At 44.6% G+C, this 25,904-nt stretch overlaps 1 protein-coding gene and 1 pseudogene across 3 annotated transcripts in view; one reads left to right on the plus strand and one right to left on the minus strand.

Annotated features, from left to right (window-relative positions):
- Positions 1-25,904, plus strand: part of TMC5 (transmembrane channel like 5) — a 71,845-nt gene that overhangs the window by 33,401 nt on the left and 12,540 nt on the right. For 2 of the 3 annotated variants that reach the window (XM_035022368.1, XM_035022369.1), the window contains 10 exons: positions 3,704-3,803; positions 6,233-6,320; positions 6,762-7,010; positions 10,189-10,340; positions 13,089-13,233; positions 14,323-14,478; positions 18,440-18,591; positions 20,763-20,841; positions 21,826-21,923; positions 23,738-23,833. In XM_035022368.1, the coding sequence (XP_034878259.1) occupies positions 3,704-3,803; positions 6,233-6,320; positions 6,762-7,010; positions 10,189-10,340; positions 13,089-13,233; positions 14,323-14,478; positions 18,440-18,591; positions 20,763-20,841; positions 21,826-21,923; positions 23,738-23,833 (1,315 nt within the window). The remainder of the gene's footprint in view (positions 1-3,703; positions 3,804-6,232; positions 6,321-6,761; positions 7,011-10,188; positions 10,341-13,088; positions 13,234-14,322; positions 14,479-18,439; positions 18,592-20,762; positions 20,842-21,825; positions 21,924-23,737; positions 23,834-25,904) is intronic. The other variant, XM_035022370.1, reaches the window with a different exon arrangement.
- On the minus strand, positions 15,004-16,830 carry LOC118021958 (annotated as a pseudogene).

Below are 25,904 nucleotides of genomic sequence, written 5' to 3' on the forward strand. Positions count from 1 at the left end.
TGCCATTTTATGAGAGTATGATGAGAGTAGAGGTCAATTTATTTTTGTGCACCTCAGTTTCCCCAACTATTAAATAAATGACGTGGCTGAGGTGATTTCCAAATCATGTCTGTTGGGTGGGAATTGTGTTCAGGTGCCTGGCACTGAAGTCGGACGGCTTTACAATAAAGGGAATTATTTTTCTCATGTAACAAGAAGTGTTGTGGGAGGGGGTTCACAGTTTGTATGGCAGCTCTGCCCAGGATGCTCTCAGGACTGAGCTCCTTCTTAGCTTCTTTCTCCACCATTCTTCACAGCTGAACGTGTATCCTCTTGTTTTCAAAATGGCAGCCTCTGGTAAGCCAGAAGGAGAAATGGTGAAGGGCAAAAAGTGGAACCAGGCAGACTATCACCTTTTAAAAAGGATTCTTGGACGCTCTATGTCTCATTGACCAGAATGGTGGGGTTACAAGTCTATCTTTAGCGACAAAGGAAGCTAGGAGAATTTTAGTTGAGCCCAGTGCCTACACAGGAAAGGAAACTTCTGGGGGTATGAGAAAAATGGAGATCGGATACAGGGTACAGACAAGTGGTAGGGTTGGCTACCCAAGGCAGTCAGGAGATAATAATTGTTATTACTATAAACCCGTCTGGGTTTATATAGGCATGTAAAATTATAAATATAAAATATAAGTTTTAGGCCAGGGGCACCAAATTAAAAAGGAAAATCTTGCCCTTTGGTTATGAGTCATTTAGAAGAATCCCTGCCTTCTGTTTCTAGAACCCTATTGTCTTTAATGAAGGATTCTGTTTCCAATTTCTTACCTAGCTACCAAGACAGAGGTGTCTGTAGGAAAACACATCTCTTCATGAAGAGACCCCTCTGGTGTAGATGTGGGGAGTTATGTTGTGATTTGTGTAGGGCTGGCTTTGGCAATCTCATCCTGGTCTTTAAAAAAATGTGAATGGGGCATCCCTCTGTGATTGTCATCACTTTTCCTGGCGGCTCCCAACAATGTCAGTGTGACTGCTCTGGAAGGCCACTCCGGTGGAGAACAAAGCTGGGAGGAGGCAAGAGATGCTCTCTGATGACCAAGTGAATGAAATCATCGTTGAGGTTGAGAATGTCCCATCTGAGGTTGTTCCAGAAAAGATGCTGGTGATCTCAAGCTTCGGCATGGTCTCATCCGCTTCTGACATCGATGTGACAGACTCTCAGAGTTTCAGCAGCCTGAATGACAAAAAGAGCAAGCAGTTGTTGCGGTTTTCAACATCTTTGAATGAATCATTTTCTCAGACCCTTCATAGCCCAGGAAGTGTGGGCATAGACACTCCTTGTACTTCACATGAAAACCTCCAAGGTAGTGAGACCCTGGGAGAAAGGAGTTAGGAAGGGAGCAAGGAAGGCTTCCAACTTGTCTACAGGATTATTTAGTTTTTTGTTTTTTTTTTAAGATTTTATTTATTTATTTGAGAGAGAGAGAATGAGAGAGAGCACATGAGAGGGGGGAGGGGCAGAGGGAGAAGCAGACTCCCTGCTGAGCAGGGAGCCCGATGCGGGACTCGATCCCGGGACTCCAGGATCATGACCTGAGCCGAAGGCAGTCGCTTAACCAACTGAGCCACCCAGGCGCCCCAGGATTATTTAGTTTTAAGACATCAAGTAGGTTGAAGTTTATAGATGATCTGAGGATGTGACAGACCCAGGAAGGGGTCACTTTAGGAGCACCTAACACCTAGAAAGGAGTTCACCTTGATCAAGCTCACTTTCTGTGCCCAACACTCTGCTGAATACTTCCTTTTTGTTATCCATTGAATATAGTTTGACTTTATTCCCCACACTTTGAGGTAGGCACATTTGTCACTTCCATTTGCTTGGTGAGTAAATTAAATTAAATTAAATCACTTCCATTTGCTTGGTGAGCCTTGGCAGAACCAGGGCTCAAATGCAGGTCTGCCTGGTTTCCAAGCCCGATGCTTTCACCGCTGTCTTGCTTTGGTCCAGTTCCTCCCCCACCCTGGATTCAGCAACATAGGATGGCCTTTATTGCCAAGTCTGCCATGAAACCAGGTCTTAGCTGACACTACCTCCCTGCCTTTCTGTTCCTGAGGCCAAACCCTGGGTTCTTGACTGCTGTTTCTATGTCATCCCATCATACTCCAGACATCAAGTCCAGCCTCAGTGATGTCTAGGAGGGAGAAAAATCCATTCACACTAAAGCATTCTGTGGGTTTAACCCCTTTATTAAAGATTGGTGTGTCTCCTCTCATGCTACTGTCTCCCCACATCTCTGTGTTCTTTCCTCCTCCTCTTTGTCCTTTCTTCTTCTCTGTTGAGCCACCCTTCCCTCTCAGGAGAGACACAAATTTCTCGTCTTCAGCAGAGTGAGTTTGGTGACCCTCTTTGGGGGATTTCCTTTTCACCTCAACTAGGTCAAATGAAGAGTTCAGCTCAATAACTCAACCAGGGAGCCAGCCCGCTCCCTCTGTTGTTGCCCTGGTCAGCCCCCCGGTTGGCTTCCTCATCGTTACAAGATGGTGATCGCAGTTCCAGGCTTCAGATGTGGCCACAACAACATCCAGAGGGAGATGGATCTTTTTCTTGGAGTTTTTGTGGGGGTTTTTTAGTTTTCCTTTTTGAGAAGGAAGAAACCTTTTCCAAGAAACTCCTCAGCAGATCACCCATCACAGAACATTGGCCAGCATCTTGTCATGTGCTTATGCCTAAATCAGTCACCTGCAAGGATCAGCTTGGACTCATGGGGCTCACCCCCTGTGCCTGACGATGGGTCCTACCCTGCAGAAGTTCAGGGCCTTGGGAAAGAGGGGGTAGATTCCTAAACAAAATCAGGATTCTATTAAAAAGAAGAAATGACTGGGGTAGGTGACCCACAATATCTGCCATGCTGAGTGAAGATGTGAATATGAGTTATCCGGAGAAGATGGGGGACCATTCCAGGGGCCAGAAGAGCATACGAAAACAGTCAAGAAATGTAAAGAAGGTGCCTGGGCCTGGAGTGTGGGGGTCAAGTGAAAGTGATTCGGACATTCAAGTAGGAGAGGAGAGCAAGCCTGACCAGACGTGCAAGGGCTTGTGGCTTCACTGAATGCTTCTTGTCATAGAAAAAAGAAAAATATCAAATTGGAATTGCATGCAAACATTATCATTTGCTTTGGCTTTGAGGTTAATAAAAAAATACACCACATTGGGGTGCCCGAGTGGCTCAGTCAGTTAAGTGTCCAACTCTTGATCTCAGCTCAGGTCTTGATCTTGGGGTTGTGAGTTCAAGCCCTACATTGGGCTCCATGCTGGGCATGGAGCCTACTTAAAAAAAACAACAACAAACCATGTTGTCTTGTTTTCATTTGTGGCTTGGGGATCACTGAGTCCATATATTTATTCTTCTTTCCTTGTACTCTTATAAAAACACGCTCAGGGACACCTGGGTGGCTCAGTCTGTTAAGTGTGTGCCTTCAGCTCAGGTCATGACCCCAGAGTCCCAGGATTGAGCCCCACATCCTGTTTCGGGCTCAATGGGGAGTCTGCTTCTCCCTCTGCCCCTTCTCCAACTCTTGCGCTTGCACGCTCACTTGCTCTCTTTCAAATAAATAAATAAATAAAATTTATAAAAAATAAACATGCTTGAAGTTCAGTGCCATACTTTAAAATGCTGATATTCTGTGAAAGGAAACAAAATTAAACTCAATTTATTTTCCTCCACAGGACAAAAGTTAATCGCATCTCTGATACCAATGACATCTAGAGACAGAATTAAAGCCATCAGGACTCAGCCAAGAACCATGGAAGAGAAAAGGAACCTTAAGTATGGACCCAAAGCTTTTCTTCTTTATCAGATTTCACATGAATTTCAGTCTTCTACTTTGTCCCATCTCAGAAAGATAAAAAATGGGGGTGCCTGGGTGGTGCAGTCAGTTGGGTGTCCAGCTCCTGGTTTTGGCTCAGGTTGTGATCTCAGTATTGTGAGATTGAGCCCCACATCAGGCTCTGCGCTCAGTGTGGAGTCTGCTTGAGATTCTCTCCCTCTCCCTCTGCTCCTCCCACTCGGACTCTATCTCTCTCTCTTTCGAATAAATAAATCTTAAAGAAAAAAAAAGAAATATATAAATGCAAAAGAAGGGACAATCTTCCTATAGAAGAATTCCAAATAATCTATATAGATGTTCCTCTCTCTTCTTATCTGGAGTGTGGGCTGTGCTTAGTGATGTGCTTTCAAAGGGTGGAGCATGGGAACTGAGGGAGAGTGACTTTCCAGTGATGTGGTCTAGCCAACACTCCCTTGGCTGGGTGATCAAGGTTAGCATCCCCAGAGATATGTGATTAGAAGAGCACATCCACTCTGTTGTACTCTCTCCTAAAGACCATAACCCCAGTATTCCCAGAGAAAAAATCAGGCAAACCCCAGTGGAAGGATATTCTACAAAATACCTGACCAGTACTCCTCAAAATTGTCAAGGTCATCAGAAATAAAGGAAGTCAGAAAAATTGTCACAGACTAGGGGATTCGAAAGAGACATAAAAACTAAATAGAATGTGGGAGGGGGTCCTGGAATAGAACATGGCATTAGTGGAAGAACGAGTGAAATCAGAATAGTGTGGAGTTTAGGTACTGGTATATGTGCTAATGTTGATTTTTTAGTTTCAACAACTACCATGGAAATGTCAGATGTTGGGGTGCTTGGGTGGCTCAGTAGCCTGGGTGTCCAACTCTTGATTTCAGCTCAGGCTGTGGTCTCAGGGTCGTGAGATTGAGCCTCACGTTGGGCTCCGCACTGAGCATGGAACCTGCTTAAGGTTCTCTCTCTCCCTCTCCCTCTGCTACTCCCCCATCCCTCTCTATTAAATAAATAAATAAATAAATAAATGTATGTAAGATGTTAATAGGAAAAAATAATGGTGAGTAGTGTATAGGAATTTTCTGTACTGTTTTTGTAACTTTTTTGTAAATCTCAAATTACTCTAAAATTCAAAGTTTACTGGAAAGAAAAAAAGAAAGAAGTCCTCAGAAGCTTTCTAACGGCAGGAACTAAAAAAAAAAACAGTGAAAGAATGACGGCTGTTTTAGCCATCAGACTTCACATTTACTGTTCCTCATCCTTTTTCTTTTGCAATTTGTACCCTTGGAAACTAGTGGAGTGGATGCAACAACGGCTAATAAATAATTCAACGATGCAATTGTTCTGGGGCTGCAAAGATAACTTACAAAGTCTGACAGGGGAGATGGATTTGTCAATAAGTAACTTTCACTTGAGAAAAAGGAAATCAGGCCAAATCAAGGTAGAGGAAACTGCAGTGACAGGACTAGCTGGAGTGATACAGCCTACTTGGGTAAAGCAGGAGGGCATGTGAGCTGAGCCTTGGAAGACCGTGATGTGGGGGTGGGCGTTTGGATGGACAAAGAAAACCAGAAAAGAACCAGAGCAAGGTAGATGCAATGAATTCATGGAAAGGTAAAGAACCCAATTGTGGCTGGATCTTTCTGAAAACACTCTTCCATTTCAAACTGCATGGCTGCCTCTGTCACAGGATAAGGGCCTTATAGGGGCCCCAAAGACTTTACAGCAGGATTTTTCAACCCCGGTATGCCTGATATTGGGGGCTGGATCATTCTCTGTTGTGGGGTTCTGTCCAGTTCATTGTAGAGGGTTTTAGCACATCCCTGCCTTCTACCCACTAGATGTTAGTAGCAAGCCTCTCTCCCCCAGAGTTTGACAACCAAAAATGTCTCCTGACATTGCCAAATGTCCCTTGGGGGGCAAAATCTCCCCAGGTTGAGGACCACTGACTTATAGGACCCTTCATTATCACTCAAACCCTCCTCCCTTCCCCCTGCTCATTCCATTCTAGCCATCCCAGCCTCCTTGGGGTCCCAGGTTGGCTGTTCCCTATGGACACAACAATCCCTTATCCATACTACTAACCCCTCCCTTCCTAAAGGACTTTGCTTGAATATTGTGCTATTTCAAATTATAGCACAGTCCCCATTCCAGCATTTCCCATTTCCTTACCTTGCTCTATTTTCCTTTTTCTTTTCCATAGTACACCTTTTATTTATTGTTTATTGTCTTTCTCTCCCAACTGGTAGAGATGTCTGCTCCATGAGCCGGGGAAATCATTTTCTTTTGTCTTGCTACCCGGGCGCTGCCTAGCACATCATAGTCACTCAGTAAATATTTTGGGAACGAAATCATTACAGCATGGGTGTCTCTCCCTTTCTTCTGCCGTTCCCCACAGGAAAATGGTTGACAAAGAGAAAAGTAAGCGGTCCCGTCGTATGCTTGAGCTCAACTGCTGTGCTCAGTGTCTAAACTCCATTTCACGGGTAAGAGGCCTCTATTGCAGTCAATAAAATGGGCATAACAAGAGAGTAAAAACAGGGAGGTGGCAGAGTGGGAATGAAAGGGACCCAAGGGGAAGAGAAAGCAAAATTCAGGGCTTTTCATTGAAAGCTGTAGAAATTGGGTCAGTCTAGGTGCAGAGAAACCAGGTAGGGATGCAAAAATCTAAGAGGTTGCTGAGTTATTTGGACAGCTGAGCTACTGTGAGTGTCACCTTTGACAGCAAACCTGGGGAGGTAATAAGAGCACTCACCTTAAAGAGTGGTCCCGCAGATTAAATGAGATAACATTTACAAACATGCTTAGCGCATGCCTGGCATGTTATAATACTCTAGACACAGTGGTTGTTTTTGCTCTTAGGGGACCTGCTCAGTAGGTGTTTGTTGAGGGAATGTTAAGCCTCATGCTTGGTGTCCCTACCCCAGGCGTACCGGAGATCTAAGAACAGCCTCTCAGAACTGCTCGATTCCATCAGCCTATGGCAGAAGACGCTCAAGGTCATCGGAGGCAAGTTCGGAACCAGCGTCCTCTCCTATTTCAACTTTCTGAGGTGGCTTTTGAAGTTCAACATTTTCTCATTCATTGTGACCTTCAGCTTTATCATAATCCCTCAGTTTACGGTGGCCGAGAAGAACACCCTCCAGTTCACCGGACTGGAGTTTTTCACTGGGGTGGTAAGTCCTTCATTTTGCCTACCCGGAGTTCACCAGCTGGGAATCCCCCGGACATACGTTGCCAGTCACCCTTCCAGACCTCTCACTTTGCCTGGGAGTTAGATGATAGGGGGAGTGGGGCTTTATTTGTTTGTTTATTTTAAAGATTTATTTATTTATTTGAGAGAGAGAAAGAATGAGAGAGAAGGGGGGGAGAAGCAGGGGGAGAGAGAGACTCTCAAGCAGACTCCCTGCTGAGCACAGAGCCTGACATGGAACTTGATCCCAGGACCCTGAGATCATGACCTGAGCTGAAATCAAGAATCAGACGCTTAACCGACTGAGCCACCCAGGTGCCCTGAAAGTGGGGCTTTAAAACGTTTCTTTTTCTCCCCCAAAGTGACATGCACACAACACAGTAGACTTTCTGTCTTTAGAGGTAACCATATTAATAGTTTGTGTTGTTCACGATCTCTTTTTCTGTGCATATACGGACACACACACATGCACATACATACACATGTACATATGCATCCATTTCTTTTGATTTTTTAACAAAAGATGAATTATTCATATATACCACCTATGACTTGCTTTCTTTCACCTGCTCTGTGGTGGACTTGTCATATTGGTGTTCATAGAGCTACCTTTTCTTTCTTATTTTTCTTTCCACAATATACAGTGCTCCTTTTGAAAAGTTCCTACTGTAGAAGAGAGCAAACTAAGTGAAAGTCCATGTTAGCCTTTTCCCCTTGTCTAATGCCCCAGCTCAGAGCATATCTTTGTCCACTGTTTTCTTTCTATATGCAGTTAGATACTTAGGTCGATACGTAGGTAGATAGGTAAACATTTAAAAAATAATAATAAAAAGATGGGCCATCTGAGGGGCGCCTGGGTGGCTCAGTTGGTTGGGCGACTGCCTTCAGCTCAGGTCATGATCCTGGAGTCCCAGGATCGAGTCCCGCATCGGGCTCCCTGCTCGGCAGGGAGTCTGCTTCTCCCTCTGACCTTCCCCCCTCTCATGTGCTCTCTCATTCTCTCTCTGTCAAATAAATAAATAAAATCTTAAAAAAAAAAAAAAAAAAAAAGATGGGCCATCTGGGTGGCTCAGTTGGTTAAGCATCTGCCTTTGGCTCAGGTCATGATCTCAGGGTCCTGGGATCGAATCCCGCATCAGGCTCCCTGCTCAGCAGGGAGTTTGCTTCTCCCTCTGCCCCTTCCCCCTCTTGTGCTCTCTCTCTCTCTCAAATAAATAAATAAAATCTTTAAAAAAATAATTTAAAAAAACCCAGGATACTACAGGTCTTCCTTTGCAACATTTTTTGCTTCACTATGTATCTTGAGCATCTATATAGATCTGCAGTATCCTTTTTCATTACCCAGCTCCCTACTGAGAGACATATGGCCCCTGCCTTGTGAGTTTACTTTCCAGAAGACATTCCTGCCATTGGGATTCTATAGGCCAGGGATTGATAAACAACAGCCGGGGCCAAATCTGGCATGCCACCTGTTTCTACATTTTTAAATGGTTGAAAAAAAAAATCAAAACAAGGATAACATTTTGTGAAACATGAAAATTATACGTGAAATTAAACTTTGTGCCCATAAATAAAGTCCTTTTGGAACATGGCCACATCCCTTTGTTTATGTGTCTATGATGCCTTCCTGCTATGGTGGCTGAGTGGAGTTGTGGCTGTAGCTACCGAGCCAAAGAGATTTACTGTCTAGCTCTTTACAGAAAAAATTTGCTGACTCTTGAAGTAGAATGTTCAAAGTCAGGTTCTTCCATTTATCTTTTTAATTTCTTTTTCTGTTAAAAATTTTTCCTTGGGATAGCTGCATTGAAGTGGAATTATTCTGTAAATTTCATCTTCATTTTTCTCCTCGTTATGATGTGTGTGTGTGTGTGTGTGTGTATATATATATATATATATATTTTTTTTTTTTTTTAAGTGGGCTCCATGCCTAGCATGGAACTCACAGGGCTTGAACTCACAACCGTGAGAATCAAGACCTCTGCTGAGATCAAAGTCAGACACTTAACCAACTGAGCCACCCAGGCGCCCCTGATGTATATTTTTTATATTTGTATATATGAAACATTTTATTATGAAAAATTTCAAACATATAGGAAAATAAAGAATAGTAAGTAAACATTCATATACCCACTACATAGGTTTTTAAATTATTAATATCTTGCCATATTGTTTTATCTTATTAGTTTTTGGAAGCATTTTACAGTAAATTACAGACATCAGGATATTTTTTTTTAATTTTTATTCATGAGAGTCAGAGAGAGAGAGAGGCAGAGGCAGAGAGAGAAGCAGGCTCCCCGCCCAGCAGGGAGCCCGATGCGGGACTCGATCCCAGGACCCCGGGATCATGACCTGAGCCGAAGGCAGACGCTTAACCATCTGAGCCACCCAGGCGCCCGACATCAGGATATTTTACTCCGAATTTCTTCAACATGCATCTCTGAAAAATAAGGACACTTTCTGCAGTTCTTACATCTAGCAAAATTAAAAATTAATATTATCTAAAATCCAAACCATATTCAAATTTTCCAGTTGTCCCCAAAATGTCTTTCCTAGCTTGCTCATTCAGACCAGAATCTAGTTAAGGCCCATACTTTGCATTTGCTTGTGTTTTCTCTGAATTCTCAATTAATCTAGAATGATCTCTCCAGACACAGCCCCCTTTTTTCTTGACATTGTTGTAGAAACCAGGCCAGTTGTCATGCAGACACCAATGTCCTACCTTCTGGAATTGTCTGATTGTTTCCTTATGGTCTGTCTGATTTGTTACTCTGACCCATTATTTCCCATAAATTGAAATTTAGACCTAATGGCTTGATTCCTTTCCTATTGAACATGTTTGACCATAATACTTAACAGATGACAGAGGCCCATAATGGCTGGCTTTTCTGGTTTTAGTCATGCTTTGCTTGATCACTGTTTCAGGTGGTGACAGCTGGGTTCCTCCATTGTAAGGAGGGTTTGAGAGCCCTTTCCAACTTGAAGAGCCTAGTGATAAAATGTCTACATTCTCAGCGGCCTTGGGTACCCTTTCTCTGCAAATAAAATGTCTAAACTGACTGATGCAAGTTTCTTGCAGATGGGAAAGATGCACTGTGCTGACTGACCATAGTCATCGTTTTCTCGGTAGACCCACCTGACCTAGGGTTTATTGTCCCTTTCAGGGTTATTTTAGAGACACAGTGATGTACTATGGCTTTTACACCAATTCTACGATCGGGCACAGGAACGGTGGGGCATCCTACAACATGCAGCTGGCCTACCTCTTCACAATTGGAGCATGTTTGGTCATCTGTTTTTTCAGTTTGCTATTCAGGTATGGAGCGTCTGCATTTCTTGATTCTAAGCTCTGTTTAGATTTAGGTAAAATTCAAGAGTCTCAAAAGCGACCCAGAGAACAGTTTCTCTGCAATTTTGACTTCCTATTGCTGTCTGATCATTCCTGTTTTAAAACACAGACTGGGGCGCCTGGGTGGCTCCGTTGGTTAAGCGACTGCCTTCGGCTCAGGTCATGATCCTGGAGTCCCGGGATCGAGTCCCGCCTCGGGCTCCCTGCTCGGCGGGGAGCCTGCTTCTCCCTCTGACCCTCCCCCCTCTCATGTGCTCTCTCTCTCATTCTCTCTCTCAAATAAATAAATAAAATCTTTTTAAAAAATTTAAAAAATATATTTAAAAAAAGCCACAGACTGTAAGTTTGGATAAGAAGAGAGGCTTTTGTGTGTTTTCAAAGAAATCGGTCAGTCTGAAAATAAGGTTGTAGTGACCCAACTATTTCTTTCTTTTTTTTTTAAAGATTTTATTTATTCGTTTGAGACACAGAGATACAGAGAGAGAGAGAGAGAGAGCATGAGCAGGGGGAGAGACAGAGGGAGGAGAAGCAGGCTCCCCGCTGAGCCAGGAGCCCGATGTGGGGCTCGATCCCAGGACCCTGGGATCATGACCTGAGCCGAAGGCAGACGTTTAACCGTCTGAGCCACCCAGGCGCCCCGACCCAACTGTTTCTATGACAAGAAGGGCACGGCTGGACAGTTGTCAAAGGGACAACTGTCCAAGAGGAGGTACAGGTGTTCAACCTTTGTCTTCCATAACCATGTACCGCAGGCTGGGTGGCTTAAACACAGAAATGTGTTTTCTCAAGTTCTGGAGGCTGGAAGTCTAAGGTGAAGGTGTTGGTGTGTTGGTTTCTTCCGAAGCCTCCGTCCTTGGCGTATAGACGGCTACCTTCCCACTGTGACTTCACATAGTCTTCCCTCCAGTGCATGTCTGAGTCTTAATCTCCTCTTTTTTTTTTAAGATTTTATTTATTTGACAGAGAGAGACACAGCGAGAGAGGGAACACAAGCAGGGGGAGTGGGAGAGGGAGAAGCAGGCTTCCTGCGGAGCAGAGAGCCTGATGTGGGGCTCGATCCCGACCTGAGCCGAAGGCAGATGCTTAACGACTGAGCCACCCAGGTGCCCCTTAATCTCCTCTTCTTATAAGGACACCAGTCATATTGGATGAGGGCCCACCTTGATGACCTCATTTTAACAAAATTACCTCTATAAACACCCTACTTCCAAATTCTGTCGCTTTCTGAGATACTGGGGGTTAGGACTTCAACATACAGACTTTTAGGGTGTACAATTCAGCCCGTAACAACCTCACTTCCAGCACTATAACTCAACAATTAAAATGAGATTTCGTTTTGTTCTATTTTATTGAAACTACGAAATGCTTCTTAAGCTGCTGTTAAGTCAGTGGTGGCAGATTTTGGAGAGGTAGTGAAATTTAATCAGCATTTTTTTACATGTCAGGCTCAGTGCTAAATGCTTCCTAGGCTGATTTCACTGAGTCCTGCTGATGTCGCCGTGATATTAGCGTCTGCCTTTAAAAAGAGCTTGCTGTTCTAACCCCTACATTGCCTCGCGTGGTGGGCTGAACACTGCCCCCTGCCTCCCAAAGATGTCAGGTCCTAATCCCCAGAACCCGTGAATATGTTACCTTACCTGGCAAAGGGGACTTTGCAGATGTGACTAAATTAAGGATCTTAAAATGGGCCAGTTAATCATCAGGGTCCTTACAAGTGGGAGGCAGGAGGGTCAAAGAGAGGATGGGAGATGCTGCTCTCCTGGCTTTGAAGATGGGAGGGGCCCTAAGCCAAGAAGTGCGGGCCGCCTCTAGAAGCTGGAAAAGGCAGGGGAACAGATTTTCCCCTATAGCATCCAGAAGGAACACAGCTCTGCCGACACCTTGAGTTTAGAACCATTTTCTGACTTTTGACTTCCAGTAAGAGAATACATGTGTTGTTTTTTTTTTTTTTTTAAAGATTTTATTTATTTATTTGAGAGAGAGAGACTGAGAGAGAGAGCACATGAGAGGGAGTAGGGTTGGGAGGGTCAGAGGGAGAAGCAGACTCCCCGCTGAGCAGGGAGCCCGATGCGGGACTCAATCCAGGGACTCCAGGACCACGACCTGAGCCGAAGGCAGTCGCTTAACCAACTGAGCCACCCAGGCGCCCTTTTTTTTTTTTTTAAAGATTTATTTATTCATTTGAGAGAGAGCACATGAGAGGGGGGAGGGTCAGAGGGAGAAGCAGGCTCCTCGCTGAGCAGGGAGCCCGATGCGGGACTTGATCCCGGGACTCCAGGATCATGACCCGAGCCGAAGGCAGTCGCTTAACCAACTGAGCCACCCAGGCGTCCCTACATGTGTGTTGTCTTAAACCACTGAGTGTGGGGCAATTTGGTGCTGCAGCTAACAGAAACTCACACAATTTTCGTAAAAGCTCTGTGAGTGGGTCCTATGATTATCCCCATTATATAGATGTGGAAACCGAGGCTCATAGCAGTGAATACAACAAAGATCCCCCAGGTGGCCATCCAGGATAGTCAGCCAGGCCTGTCGGATCTTGAAGCCAATGCTCTTAACCATTATGTCGGCGCTCGCACTGTTCAGTAGAACCTGGGGCTGGCTCTGCCATGTTGCCTTTCGCTGTTGATGATCGGACTTTCCTTTGTTTAATTCCTGCACTCCCCAGTGCCTGCTCCAATAACTTTTGAGTATTTTGGTTTCTGCCTTCCCCAGCATGGCTAGGTACTTCCGGAACAACTTCATTAACCCCCACATTTACTCCCGAGGAATCGCTAAACTGATTTTCTGCTGGGACTTCACCGTCACTCACGAAAAAGCTGTGAAGCTGAAACAGAAGAATCTTAGCACTGAAATAAGGGTAAGGCGAACTTGCTGTGCTCACTTTCCCAGAGCCAACTTCCTTCAGTATGTCTATAACTTTTCTTAAAGTGATAATGATTTTTTTTGGTGGTCCGTGAGTCTGGCAAAAAAAAAAAAAAGAAAGAAAGAAAGAAAAGAAACAAACAAACTAACTGAACCAAAAACACCTAAAAATATTCCTAATGCCCAAGTGCTGGTGATGGTTTAGGGAATGACCCTTTTCACATGCTATGCTGGCTCTGTAGTTGGTACGAGCTTACTGGAGGGTAGTTGAGGGATTTATATCAAAACGTTAAGTGTAAATGCTTCTTGACCTCACAGTTTCAAGTTTAATATTTTTTCCAGTGGTTTTCAACTCAGGACGGTTTTGCCCCTCAGGGGACATATGGCAATATCTGGAGACTTTTTTGATTGTCACAGTGAGGGTGAGGGGGCTACTGGTGTCTAGTGGGTGGAGGCCGGGATGTTGCTAAACATCCTGCAATACACAGGAAAGTTGTCACAACACAGAAAAAGGGCTGAAAATGTTACTAATGCTGAGGTTGAGAAACCCTGGTCTGTAGAAAAAAACTTATTAAAGAGAAAGAGGAGAAAAACCCCATAAACAAACAAACAAAACCAAACCCAGACTCTTAAATACAGAGAACAAACTGGTGGTTGCCAGATGGGAGGTTGGGGGGGTGGGGCGGGTGTTGGGTGAAATAGAAAAAAAAAAAAAGAAAGAGGAAGCAGAATTTATTAGCAAAGGAGCTTTGACAAGAGGTTTGACGATGCTAACTTCCTTGGTGTAGATACCCAGCCTATTTTTCAAAAAAGAGTTTCATGACTTCAAAGCACTTTCCTCAAGAGCACGGTCCCAATCCTCTTAAGATGGAAAAAGTGTTTGACGCCATGATGGGGGTTCTTGGTCCATTTGAGATTTTCCCATGGGTCTCTCATAATCCACATCCGACATGAACTTTCCCCTTTCTTTCTTCTGTGGATCTGGGGTGGGTTTGTGTCCTGAAGTGACAGAGATTCACCCGGAGAGTCTTTGCTAACAGTGGAGAGGGTCCTGTGGGCCAGCTTGACTTCCTTGTGTTTGTAGGAAAACCTGTCGGAAATCCGTCAGGAGAATGTCAAGTTAAGGCTCAATCAGCAGCTGATCCGCTTCTCTGCCCACCTGGCGGCCTGGGTTGTCTCCACTGGAGTGGCGGTTGCCTGCTGCGTAGCTGTTTATTACCTGGCTGAGAACAACTCAGAGGTAACCACAGGGGAGGGAGTCCCAGAGTCCAGAGCACAGAACCAGGTGAAGGGATGGGATGCTGGAGGGAAGAGCAGCATAGAGCAGTACTCACAGACTCCATGGCCAGTAGCATTGACATCAGCTGGAGCCTTGTGAAAAAAATGCAGAATCTTGGGTCCCTCCCTTGGCCCATGGACTCAGAATCCATCCTTACCATGTCGCCAGGTGATGTATGTGCACACCTCAGGAGAGCAGCTCTGGGCCAGTGGAGAGATGAACACCGGGACCACAGACCTGGGATTTGGGGTTTCTTCTTTCCTTATTATATCCCTAATGCTTCCCACTGCCCCCGGCTCTAAGTAGATACTCAGGAAATATTGTGATCTGATGGACTTTTGTGAACGATTTAACCTTTGTTTCTTTTTTGTTGTTGTTGTTATAGCACAACTTATATATTTCAAATGGACAAAAAATTAGTATCGTTTATAGAATCTTAAGATAAATTGCCTTTGAATGGGAGCTTCCTTTCCAGTACTTTGAGGTCTACAAGACGTATCTAGAAAATGTGCTACTGTGGAAAATGACTGCTTAAATCGAATGGGGGGGAGGGAAGAGGGCCTGTGGTTTCTCTTTTTTTTTTTAATTTAAAAAAAAATTTTCAATTTTTTAAAATTAAAAAAAAATTTTTAATTTATTTTTTGACAGAGAGAGAGACAGCAAGAGAGGGAACACAAGCAGGGGGAGTGGGAGAGGGAGAAGCAGGCTTCCCGCCGAGCAGGGAGCCCGATGCGGGGCTTGACCCCAGGACCCTGAGATCATGACCTGAGCCGAAGGCAGACGCTTAACCACTGAGCCACCCAGGTGCCCCTGTGGTTTCTCTTTTTGATTGATTGCTGTAACACTGTCCTTCGGGCGGCTGAGGGAGTTTCATGTTTTCTTTAGACATCATTAGGCGCTGGAGCTCTTGCAGGACAACTTTGATGCTTTATGAATTCTGCCATTTTGCTAGCACTGATATGGCTCTTGGGTCCACCACTCCATTAGAACTATTAACTCCATTCATATTAATTTTTGTTACAAATCTTACAAAGGGGGGTGCTTCTGGGTATTTAGGTCCACATTCTATTTTAAGGCTGTATATTCGGTTTTCATAAATAGTCTAAGCCCGTGGTGGCTGCCATCTTGCGTCGCTGTCACTCGAAGGCCAGGCCCTTCTTCCCGATTTAACCTTTCTGAGCCCTGTATTCCTCACTTGCAAAACAGGAATGATCGGACCTGGCTTTGTAGGTGTGTGGTCAGGACCAGAGAAAAGTTTTGTGAAGAATCTCCTCAGTGTCCAGTACTGTGGGTGGTGAAGGAATGTTAGCTTTTTTTTCCCTAGTGATATGAACTCGGAGACTATTTAGCTGGGTGATCTGGGCAAAGTACTGTTTTTCTGTAGGTTTTGGCTTTCAAATCCGTTGGAAAATGAGGCTAATTGTAGCCAGTTTGCTGACCTCTTGAATTGTGGTACAGGTTGGTCCGATTACATCACTTTCTTTATTTTTTTAATTTTAATTTAATTTTTTTTAAAGATTTTATTTATTTATTTGACAGAGAGAGACACAGCGAGAGAGGGAACACAAGCAGGGGGAGTGGGAGGGGGAGAAGCAGGCTTCCCGCGGAGCAGGGAGCCCGATGCGGGGCTCGATCCCAGGACCCTGGGATCATGACCTGAGCCGAAGGCAGACACTTAATGACTGAGCAACCCAGACGCCCCATGTCACTGTCTTTAATGGCTTCATGTTACTCCTAATATAAAATCTATCCTCCATGGCATGATTGACAGATCTTATATGATCTGACCCTGCCCACATCTCTAGTCTCAACACCCCACAACTACCCATATCCTACACACCAGCAACACTAAATGCTGAACTGAACACAGTTCCCTGAACATATCATGCATTTCCTTATCTCTAGGTGGGAAACATGCAGTTCATTGTCCACCCCACGTCCCCTAATTCTGTTATCTGGCAAACTTCTCCTTCTCTAGACCTCGGCACAGTGTCATTTCCTCACCACCATCACCTTCACTAGACTGAGTTGAGTGTTCCTGACTCTGCAGGCTTTTCCTGTGCCCTTGTCATGTGTGGTATTGAAAATACCGGGGGTGCCTGGGTGGCTCAGATGGTTAAGTGCCTGCCTTCGGCTCAGGTCATGATCCCAGGGTCCTGGGATCAAGCCCCACATGGGGCTCCCTGCTTGGTGGGGAGCCTGATTCTCCCTCTCCCTCTACTGTTCCCCCTGCTTGTGCTCTCTTGCTCTCTCTGTCAAATAAATAAATAAAATCTTTAAAAAAAAAAAAAAAGAAAATACCTGTTTATACATTTGTCTGGTAGCTGGGCTCCAGACTCAATACCTCATACATAATAGGTGCTCAACCAAATGGCTGAATAAGTAAAGGAGAAGCCAGGAAGAAAATGGATGTGGGATTATATAAATCTAAGGGTTTGCCATTAACCATATTAAGGTGTGCCCTGAAAGAGGGGAAATTAAGTCTCAATGCTTAAGGGCTTAGCAATGTCTACTTAGGATGCAAACTGTGACCAGGCAGCTATAGGCCTAAAGAAGACTTGTGAGTTTCTTCTTCACCTGGAAGCTTTCCTCTACACCCACCTGAAGTGAAGGAGGGCAGCTAAGGAGGTGAGGAGGCAGAGTGGAGTCATTCCTGTTGTTTGAACATCTGCTCTATGCCAGGCAGGAACAACCTTGTACCACTCCAGGGGTCATACTCATTGGCAACTATCATTTCCTGTGAATGGTGTCCTACCTGTGTTATTCAGGGGCCAGACTTTGCCTTATTTGGTCTCATTTAATTCTTTTTCTTTAAAGATTTATTTATTAGAGAGAGAGAGAGTGGAGGGAAGGGCAGAGGGAGAGAGAATCTTAAGCAGACTCCCCACTGAGCATGGAGCCGGATGCAGGGCTCAATCCCACGATCCTGAGATCATGACCCGAGCCGACGTTGAGAGTCAGACGCTTAACAGACTGAGCCACCCAGGTGCCCTCGCTCTCATTTAATTCTTCAAATAACTCTATGGGTTACACGATAATCTCCTCATTATACAGACAGGGAAAAGAAGCTCAGAGAAGCTATGTCTCTGGCTCCTCATGCAGCTTATAAGCATGGGGAGGGGGCGGCATTTGGATCTATGGCTACAGAAATACTGCCAAAAGTGCAAGCGGGGCATTCCAAAACCATCCAGAGGTAAAGGGAGGCAGGGTCAGGCCTGGGGGTGGGGGAGGGGGTAGTGGGAGACAGAAGAAAAATCCACTGGAATCCCTTACTCCAAGGATGCCTGGCAGAGGGGCACCCTAGCCCCCACTCTTAGCCAAATGCCAGGGTGTCACATCCATATGAAGGAAGGGGTGTCTCTCTGGGCCTCATACAAAGGTACGGCATGGGCTGGCAGAGGCCCCCCCTTTCCCCTAATTCAGCATCCAAGGACAGCAAAGCCCGGTAAAGATGAACAGGGCCACCCAGGATAGGGGAGGAAACATGCTACAGTGATCAATACCCACGTGCTGTAGCTTCACCGGATTTAAGGTTTTGCTCTGACAGCCAGGGAGCACCTTCTCGGGGCCCTAGACCTCTTGCTGAGGATGGTAAAGTCACAGGATGGCTGTTTGCGTTCAGGGCCCTAAGACACATGGACCCGGTTCAAATCTGCCAGCCCCTAGTGGGTGACCCTGGGCAAGCATTTTTGCCTCTCTGGGCCTCAGTTTGCCCATCAGGTAAGTCTGTTCATAGCCACCTGCCGGGCTGTCGTGAGGATTACACCCAGTCGTGTGGGTGGTGCTTGGCTCAGGGTAAGTGCTCAAGAACCCCTGAGGAGCTACTCCTGGGGTTTCCCCGTTGTGGGCAGTCGCCTGTGGGAGGCCGAGAGGAGTTCAGTGCACACCCGGCCTCTCAGCTCTTGCCTTCCATCCCCTGCAGTTCCTGAAGAAGCACAAGGACCCTGGAGCAGTACTGTTGCTGCCTTTCACTGTGTCCTGCATCAACCTGGCAGTGCCACGCCTCTACTCCCTGTTCAGGCTCGTGGAGCGGTACGAGATGCCACGGCACGAAGTCTATGCCCTCCTGATCCGGTAGGTGTGTCCGCCGCCTCCAGCACCAGCCTCCATTTCCATGGGGGGCAATGAGGTGGGAGCTAGAAAGGGTTAGGCTCAAGTACCAAAGTGCTGTTTTCCAGAAAGAGTTGCAGGAATAGAGTGTGTTCGTGTGGTGGGGGCTCATTGCCAGAAAATCCAAAAGGCGCTCAGGAAATACGGAGCAGTCCATCTGCCTTTTGCTCAAAGTAAGGGCTTATCCTTCCCGATTGCGATCAGCCTGAGGTTTAACATAGGTCTCAGTTATGAGATGTACAGATGTGTATGTTGTGGACTGCAGAAAGGCTCCTGGCTGAGGAGCTGCGCGAGGACTGAAATTTATCCAGTGTTCCCATTAGTCAAGCTGTGAGCCCGGATAGCCACTGCCTCAGCTGGGAGGAAGAGAGGCATTTTTGCAATTCAGACACCCATATGGAGGTAGAGAGGGTACTTTTGGCAATTCATCGGCTGGGACACACATCACTTTTTGTGCTAGAGGTGAACCCAGGGTTTCGATAAACAAAGCACAAAATTACCCAAATTTTGTCCTTATTCCTTCTTCTGGTTAGTTCCCTGACCAGTTCCTGGTTATGGTGGTGTTTATAATAATAGGTCTGTCCAATGCAGATTGAGTTTCTTTACTGATCAATTCGAGAGCCTTTGCCTTCCATGCCTCTGAGATCTGAGTCCTGACCAGCTCTCCAACAGCATTTGGAGAATTTGGATGGAGAGCTGGTAGACCTGTGTGCTTAGTGGGCCATTTTGAACCAATCACTTTGCTATTTGTGTTTTTCCTGATCACATAAAGAGGTTAATGGACTTTTCGCAGACATCAGTCATTTATACTGCTTCACAAAATATTCAAAATGTTCAAAATCTTCTCTGCATGAAGAGGAAATGGGAAAGGTTCGAAATAGGCAATTCTTTTTGATATAAGATGAGCTTTTCTCAGCTTAGATGAGTATGTTTTCTCAAGTTTAATGTGGCGCCACCCTGCAGCAAAGGTACACTAACTCATTAATCCAGGAGATATTGAGGGTCTACTGCAAGCTAGGTATGAGCAAGAGATTAGGATCTGGCTTTGAAAAAGATCCAGTTTCCTTCCTTCATGAAACTTACTGTCTAACACAATGATTCCCAACCTTCAGCATACACCAGAATTACCTGAAGGGATTGCTTGGCCCTGTCCCCAGAGTTTCTGATTCAGTAGCTCTGGGGTGGGGCCTGAAAATTTGCCTTTCTAGCAAGTTTGCAGATGAGGCCGATGCTACTGGGTTGGAGGACACACTTTGAGAACCACTGGTCTAGAGGCACACGATTGTTGGCACACCAATGTTGAAGCCCTATTAAAACCAGCACGTGTTGATTTAAGGCAAAATGACTGGGTTTAAGAGCTCAGGGGGTTAGAGCAGATGGTCCTCTGTTTCAATCTTTGTCATGCCCCTCGGAAGCTGTGTGACCTTGGACAAATTGTTTCACCTCTGAGCTTCAGTTTCTTCGTCAGTAAGATAGACATAAAATACTATCTACGTGATGATAGAGTTGTAAGTATTAAGAGTTAGAAAGTTGTAAACATTAACTTGTAAAGACTAAGGTGATTCAGTAAAGTTCTTAACACAGTGTACTGTCCATGGTCAGCACCCGGTGAATAGTATGTATGTTTACTGTTATTATAGTCAATGAGAAGTGAAATCAGATAGTTTGGAGATGCACCGAAAGAGGGTATATCAGTTGATATAAATTAGGTTATGCTGCAGTAACAAACATCCCCTCTCTTCTCAGTGGCAGTGGCTTAGAACACAAAGATTTATTTCTTGCTCATATTGTATGACCCTTGTGGATGGCAGAGGGTTTTGGTCATGTCATTCATGCCGGGATCCAGGCTGAGAGCAGCAACCATCTCAAATATTGCTGATGGCCATTTCAGAGGGAAGACAGTGAGTTCCAGAGAGTCTTATTGGCATTTAAATGCTGCAGCCTAGAAGTGACACAAAGTGACACACATCACTTCTGCTCACAACTCATTTGCCAGAACTAGCCCTATGGCCCCACTCAAACCAGAGGGGAGCAGAAATTTCGGTCCTACCACATGACCAAAAGGACATATTGGCAAACAGTACTAATGACTGTCATGGAAGGTAATGATAGTTGTTTTCTCTTCTGTTATCTAGAAACATCTTTCTGAAAATATCAGTCATTGGAATTCTTTGTTACTATTGGCTCAACATTGTGGCCCAGGCTGGTGAAGAGGTGAGATTTCTATGCTGTTCTGCCTTGAGTTTGGTTTCTTAACCTTTGACCACCAGGGAAGAAGTGAGTTTCTCAGAGTTTCTACTCATGATCTTAGAGTAGATATCATATTATCCTTCCATTCATCTATCTATCCATTTATCCATCCCTCCCTCCATCCATCCGTCCATCCATCCATCCTTGGGCTATGCACTCAAAACCTCCTTCTCCTTGTTCAGCCAAATCTAAAAGCTCTCAGTCCATCAGCTCATAGCACTGACTTCCTGCACAGGTAAGTGGCTATCAGTTTTATGAACTGACTAATTCAGCCTTCTAGTTTGTGCTAGCCTGCTAAACTCCTAGGCCACTTTCTTTCTTTTTTTTTTAAAGATTTTATTTATTTATTTGACAGAGAGAAAGAGAGAGAGGGAGCACAAGCAGGGGGGAGCGGCAGGCAGAGGGAGAGGCAGACTCCCCGCTGAGCAGGGAGCTGGATGTGGGGCTCGATCCCAGGACCCTGGGATCAAGACCTGAGCCGAAGGCAGACGCCTAACGACTGAGCCCCCCAGGCACCCCCCTAGGGCACTTTCTTAGTCAGGCAGATATTAATGAATTTTCATGAGGTTAATAAAACGAGTGAAGGCATTATTGCCATCGATGCGTTCTGCTCTCCCTGGCTGAGAAATGGGATCCAGAGGGCATAGGACAGGGATGAAAAGTTTTAAGAGGAGAGATAATGAGAAGGGAAAGTTTGGGGTACATGTGGGGGGCAAGACTTACCGGGGGAAGAAGGGGCACAGAAAGGGAATAAACACCCTTGAAAACAAACTCAACAAGTTAATGGTGCATCTCTGCCCGGAGTGGGTCTGCTTTTCTGCGCACACAAGGACTCGGTCAGACCGAGCCACCAGCCATGTCCTGATGAGTGCAGGATGCCAGGAACAGATGGAAATTGAGGAAGAAGCAAAGCCGCTTCGCATCTCCTGACTCTTGTTTGCCTTTCAGTGTTGGGAAACCCTCATTGGCCAGGAAATCTACCGACTCCTTCTGATGGATTTTGTGTTCTCTTTAGCTGATTCCTTCCTGGGCGAGTTCCTGAGGAGGTAAATATTTGTCAGCCTTGAGTAATTAATACCTGATGTTGGAACCAGAGCCATAGTCTTGGCTGAGCAGGAAGTATGGGTATCCTTTATACTTATATACTTAGTACATAAGTATCCCTTATATACTTTAGTGTGCACTGTTAGAAGTCTGCCTTTCATTCTTTGGGATACTGATTCTTTCTGAATTAACTGATATTTCACTTTTATCTGACAGTCCTGTTGTCCAAGTTTCAGCTAGCCCTTTACAACCTTCTCTTGAAAAAAAAAAAAGGGCTAGAAATAAAACATAGAAACTGAAAGTCATTTGAGAACTTTCCACCATAGATAATTTTTTTTTTTAAGATTTTTTATTTATTTATTTGACAGAGAGACACAGCGAGAGAGGGAACACAAGCAGGGGGAGTGGGAGAGGGAGAAGCAGGCTTCCTGTGGAGCAGAGAGCCCGATGCGGGGCTCAGTCTCAGGACCCTGGGATCATGACCTGAGCCGAAGGCAGACGCTTAACGACTGAGCCACCCAGGCGCCCCTCCACCATAGATAATTTTATCCTTCCAGATTTTTCTGTGCACATACTGCTTTGTGTGTGTGTGTGTGTATTATATAATTTCAAAGACAAAAATGGAGTCACAATGAAAATCACTGTGGTGTGTGCTCTTATTAATCTTAAAACTCTGCTGTGGTATCTTTCCCTAACAGTACATCTAGATTTATGTCATGATTCATTTAATTGAATTTGATTATTATGGTGATTGTTATTTCAGATGCCAGGTATACAGAATTGAGGCAGTGTAATCATTGACCCATATATAGTCCTCTTTTACTGATTTATTCATTTATTTGTTAATAATATGCCGAGCATCTCGTTCCTTATAGACACACGTTTCTTTGAGCTGCCCCCATGATAAGATGGCATAACATAAAGATTCTTTCCTCGGTGGGTAGGTTGCATGCCCAATCTCCTCACTCAGTCTGCCCAAACTCACTTTCATTACAGCCTCTGTTCAGGGTCTGGACGTAAAGGTAGGGAGGTTTTTTTGTTTTTGTTTTTTTCATGGCAATTTTTTTTTTTAATTGGCATCCTCTCTGTATGAAGAATTCAAAGTGGTCTCAAGTTTCCTCAGAATAAATGGAGACCTTGGCTTCCTCTTGTGGATTTAGAAAGCAAGCAAGCACTATTAATCCAATAGCAGTAACCAGAAATGGAAAAATGTTCAGTTTATTTGGGTTTGGAGGTTCTGAATTTATCTGGTCCCTGAGAAAAAGGTTGAATAAGCAAAGAGTGGTATAAATGAGATAATAGGATAATTTTAATAGTGATCTCATTTAAATAATATCTATTGTTAGCTTATAATTAACTATTTAAATAACAGGAGGGATAACTTAAATAATGTTCTCTAGAATTTTTCTTTTTTTTAGAAAGAGGGGCATAGGGAGAGGGAGAGAGAGGATCTTAAGCAGGATCCATGCCCAGCATGGAGCCTGATGCGGGGCTCAATCTCACAACCCTGAGATTTTTACCTGAGCCGAAATCGAGAGTCAGATTCTTAACCTGAGCCACCCAGGCACCCCTCTAGAATTTTTTTTAAACCACTTCAGCAGTACCTCTATTCAAATGTATTGTATTAATTCCATTTTCCCTCAATTCCTTCAATTATTTCTTTGAAAATATGCTTGTACTTGGAACCTTTCAAACATTTGCAAGGAAACTTAGGACTTTATTCCAAACTGGTGAGGCTCTACTTTGTTGATTGTGGGGAATCTTTTGAAGGAGAGAGTTGATGATTTGGGTACTAAACTCAGTGATGTTTTCACAGACTCATTGGAATGCAGTTTATCACAAGCCTTGGCTTACAAGAGTTTGACATTGCCAGGAACGTCCTGGAACTGATCTATGCACAAACTCTGGTGTGGTAAGTTTTGAAAATCTTCAGACTGACTCAGAAATATTTTGTAAGTGGGGATATTGTGGGTATTGTTACCTTTATGAGCACTTTTAAAAAAAACTGTCGTAGGGAAATGCATCATATAATAATCATCTGAACCTTTTCTAAATGTACAGTTGAGTCGTGTCTATTCACATAGCTGTGCAACAGATCTCCAGAACTCTTTTCATCTTGCAAAGCGGAAACTCCCTACCCATCAAGCAAGAACTCCCCAGTTCCCCCTTCCCCAGCCCCTGGCAACCAGCACTCTATTTTCTGTCTCTGTGAGTTTGACTACTCTAGATACATTATGTCAGTGGAATCATACGGAATTTATCTTTTTGTGCCTGGCTTATTTCACTTAGCATAATGTTCTTCGGGTTCTACATATTGTAGCATACATCAGTACTTTCTTCCTTTGTAAGAGTGAATAATATCCCATTGTATGGATATACCACATTTTGTTTATCCATTCATCCATGGAGGGACCTTTGGGTTGCTTCTACCTCTTGGTTACTGTGAATAATGCTGCTATGATTATGGGTATGCAAATGTCTCTTTGAGACCCTGCTTTCAATTCAATCTTATGGCACATATGAACACTCTTAGATTGTTTAATTAAATGATGTTCATAGATCAGCTGATGTGATAATAACAATATATTTCCATTTATCGAGTGCTTACTTTGGCCGGGTTTTTGAACTCTAGACACCAAGTGCTCATACTACTGATCACTTGCTGAAGGTTCCAAAGGGAAATGTTAGCCATGAGCGGGGGGGAAAAGTTCCAATCAGAGGTGGCCATTATTACTTCTGGGCCTTTATGGTTTGTGTTAATAAACTGTAAATAAGCACAACTGAAAACCCATGTATCCTTTCCTTTCTCCACGGCAATTATAGATTTAACCTCTGTGCTTTTTAGGAGAAGATTGCCTTTGCTCATGAGCTTTAAAAGAAGATAAGGGAAAGGTGCCTGGGTGGCTCAGTCGGTGGAGCATCCAGCTTTTGGTTTCAGCCCAGGTCATGATCTCGGGGTCGTGAGATCGAGCCCTTGTCGGCTCCGTGCTGGGTGTGGAGCCTGCTTGGCATTCTGTCTCTGTCCCTCCCTTGCTCACTCTCTCTTTCTTTCTCTCTCTATAACAAAAAAGAAGACAACAGAAAGGGAGTGTATGTTAGGGACGATGGTAGAGATGAGGTGAGGTAAGTATCTTTTGCACACCAGCTTGTCTATTTTTTGGCATGTCTACATATCACCTGTACTGGTTTTATTTTATTTTATTTATTTATTTAATATTTTATTTATTTGACAGAGAGAGACACAGCGAGAGAGGGAACACAAGCAGAGGTAGTGGGAGAGGGAGAAGCAGGCTTCCCGCGGAGCAGGGAGCCCGATGCGGGGCTCGATCCCAGGACCCTGAGATCATGACCTGAGCCGAAGGCAGACGCTTAACGACTGAGCCACCCAGATGCCCCTAAATACATTGTTAAAGGAGTCTTTATTTTACAACCATAAGTGGAAAACCTGTGTCATTTGAGAGAAACTTCAAGTAACTTGAAAAGTAAATCCAACCAGGGCACCTGTCTGGCTCAGTTGGTAGAGCATCTGACTCTTGATCTCAGTGTCGTAGGTTCTCTGGCATAGAGATCACTTAAAGAAAAATGTCAGTCACTTTAAAAAATAAAATAAAACCAAGCCTATCACAAACAGTCAAATTCTAGCTGGGTGCTCCTGTCTGCCAAGGTTCTCAGTTTAAAGCTTGTCCCCACCATTTCTTTTAGGAGAAAAAGGGAGGTCGGCAAGTGTTAGGCCCACCAAATTGAGATTTTCTTCTCTTGGAAATCTCTACTCAGGAGTGTTAGGGAGAATTGAGGGGAATGTCCTTCTCATGTGTAACCCAGTGTCCCTGCAGGACCTCCAGACCTTCTCTACTGCCATGGAGGGAGGAGAGGGACATGTCCCACATTCGGGACACCTAGGTTAGGGCTTGCTGAAGGCCATTTGGTGGTATGTGGGTGGTACTTTCTGCAAAATCTCTTTTCCAAAGCTGGGAAGAGAGCAG

Source organism: Mirounga leonina, unplaced genomic scaffold, assembly GCF_011800145.1.
Source record: "Mirounga leonina isolate KUSES-001 unplaced genomic scaffold, KU_Mleo_1.0 Mir_175, whole genome shotgun sequence".
NCBI classification, from domain to species: Eukaryota; Metazoa; Chordata; class Mammalia; order Carnivora; family Phocidae; genus Mirounga; species Mirounga leonina.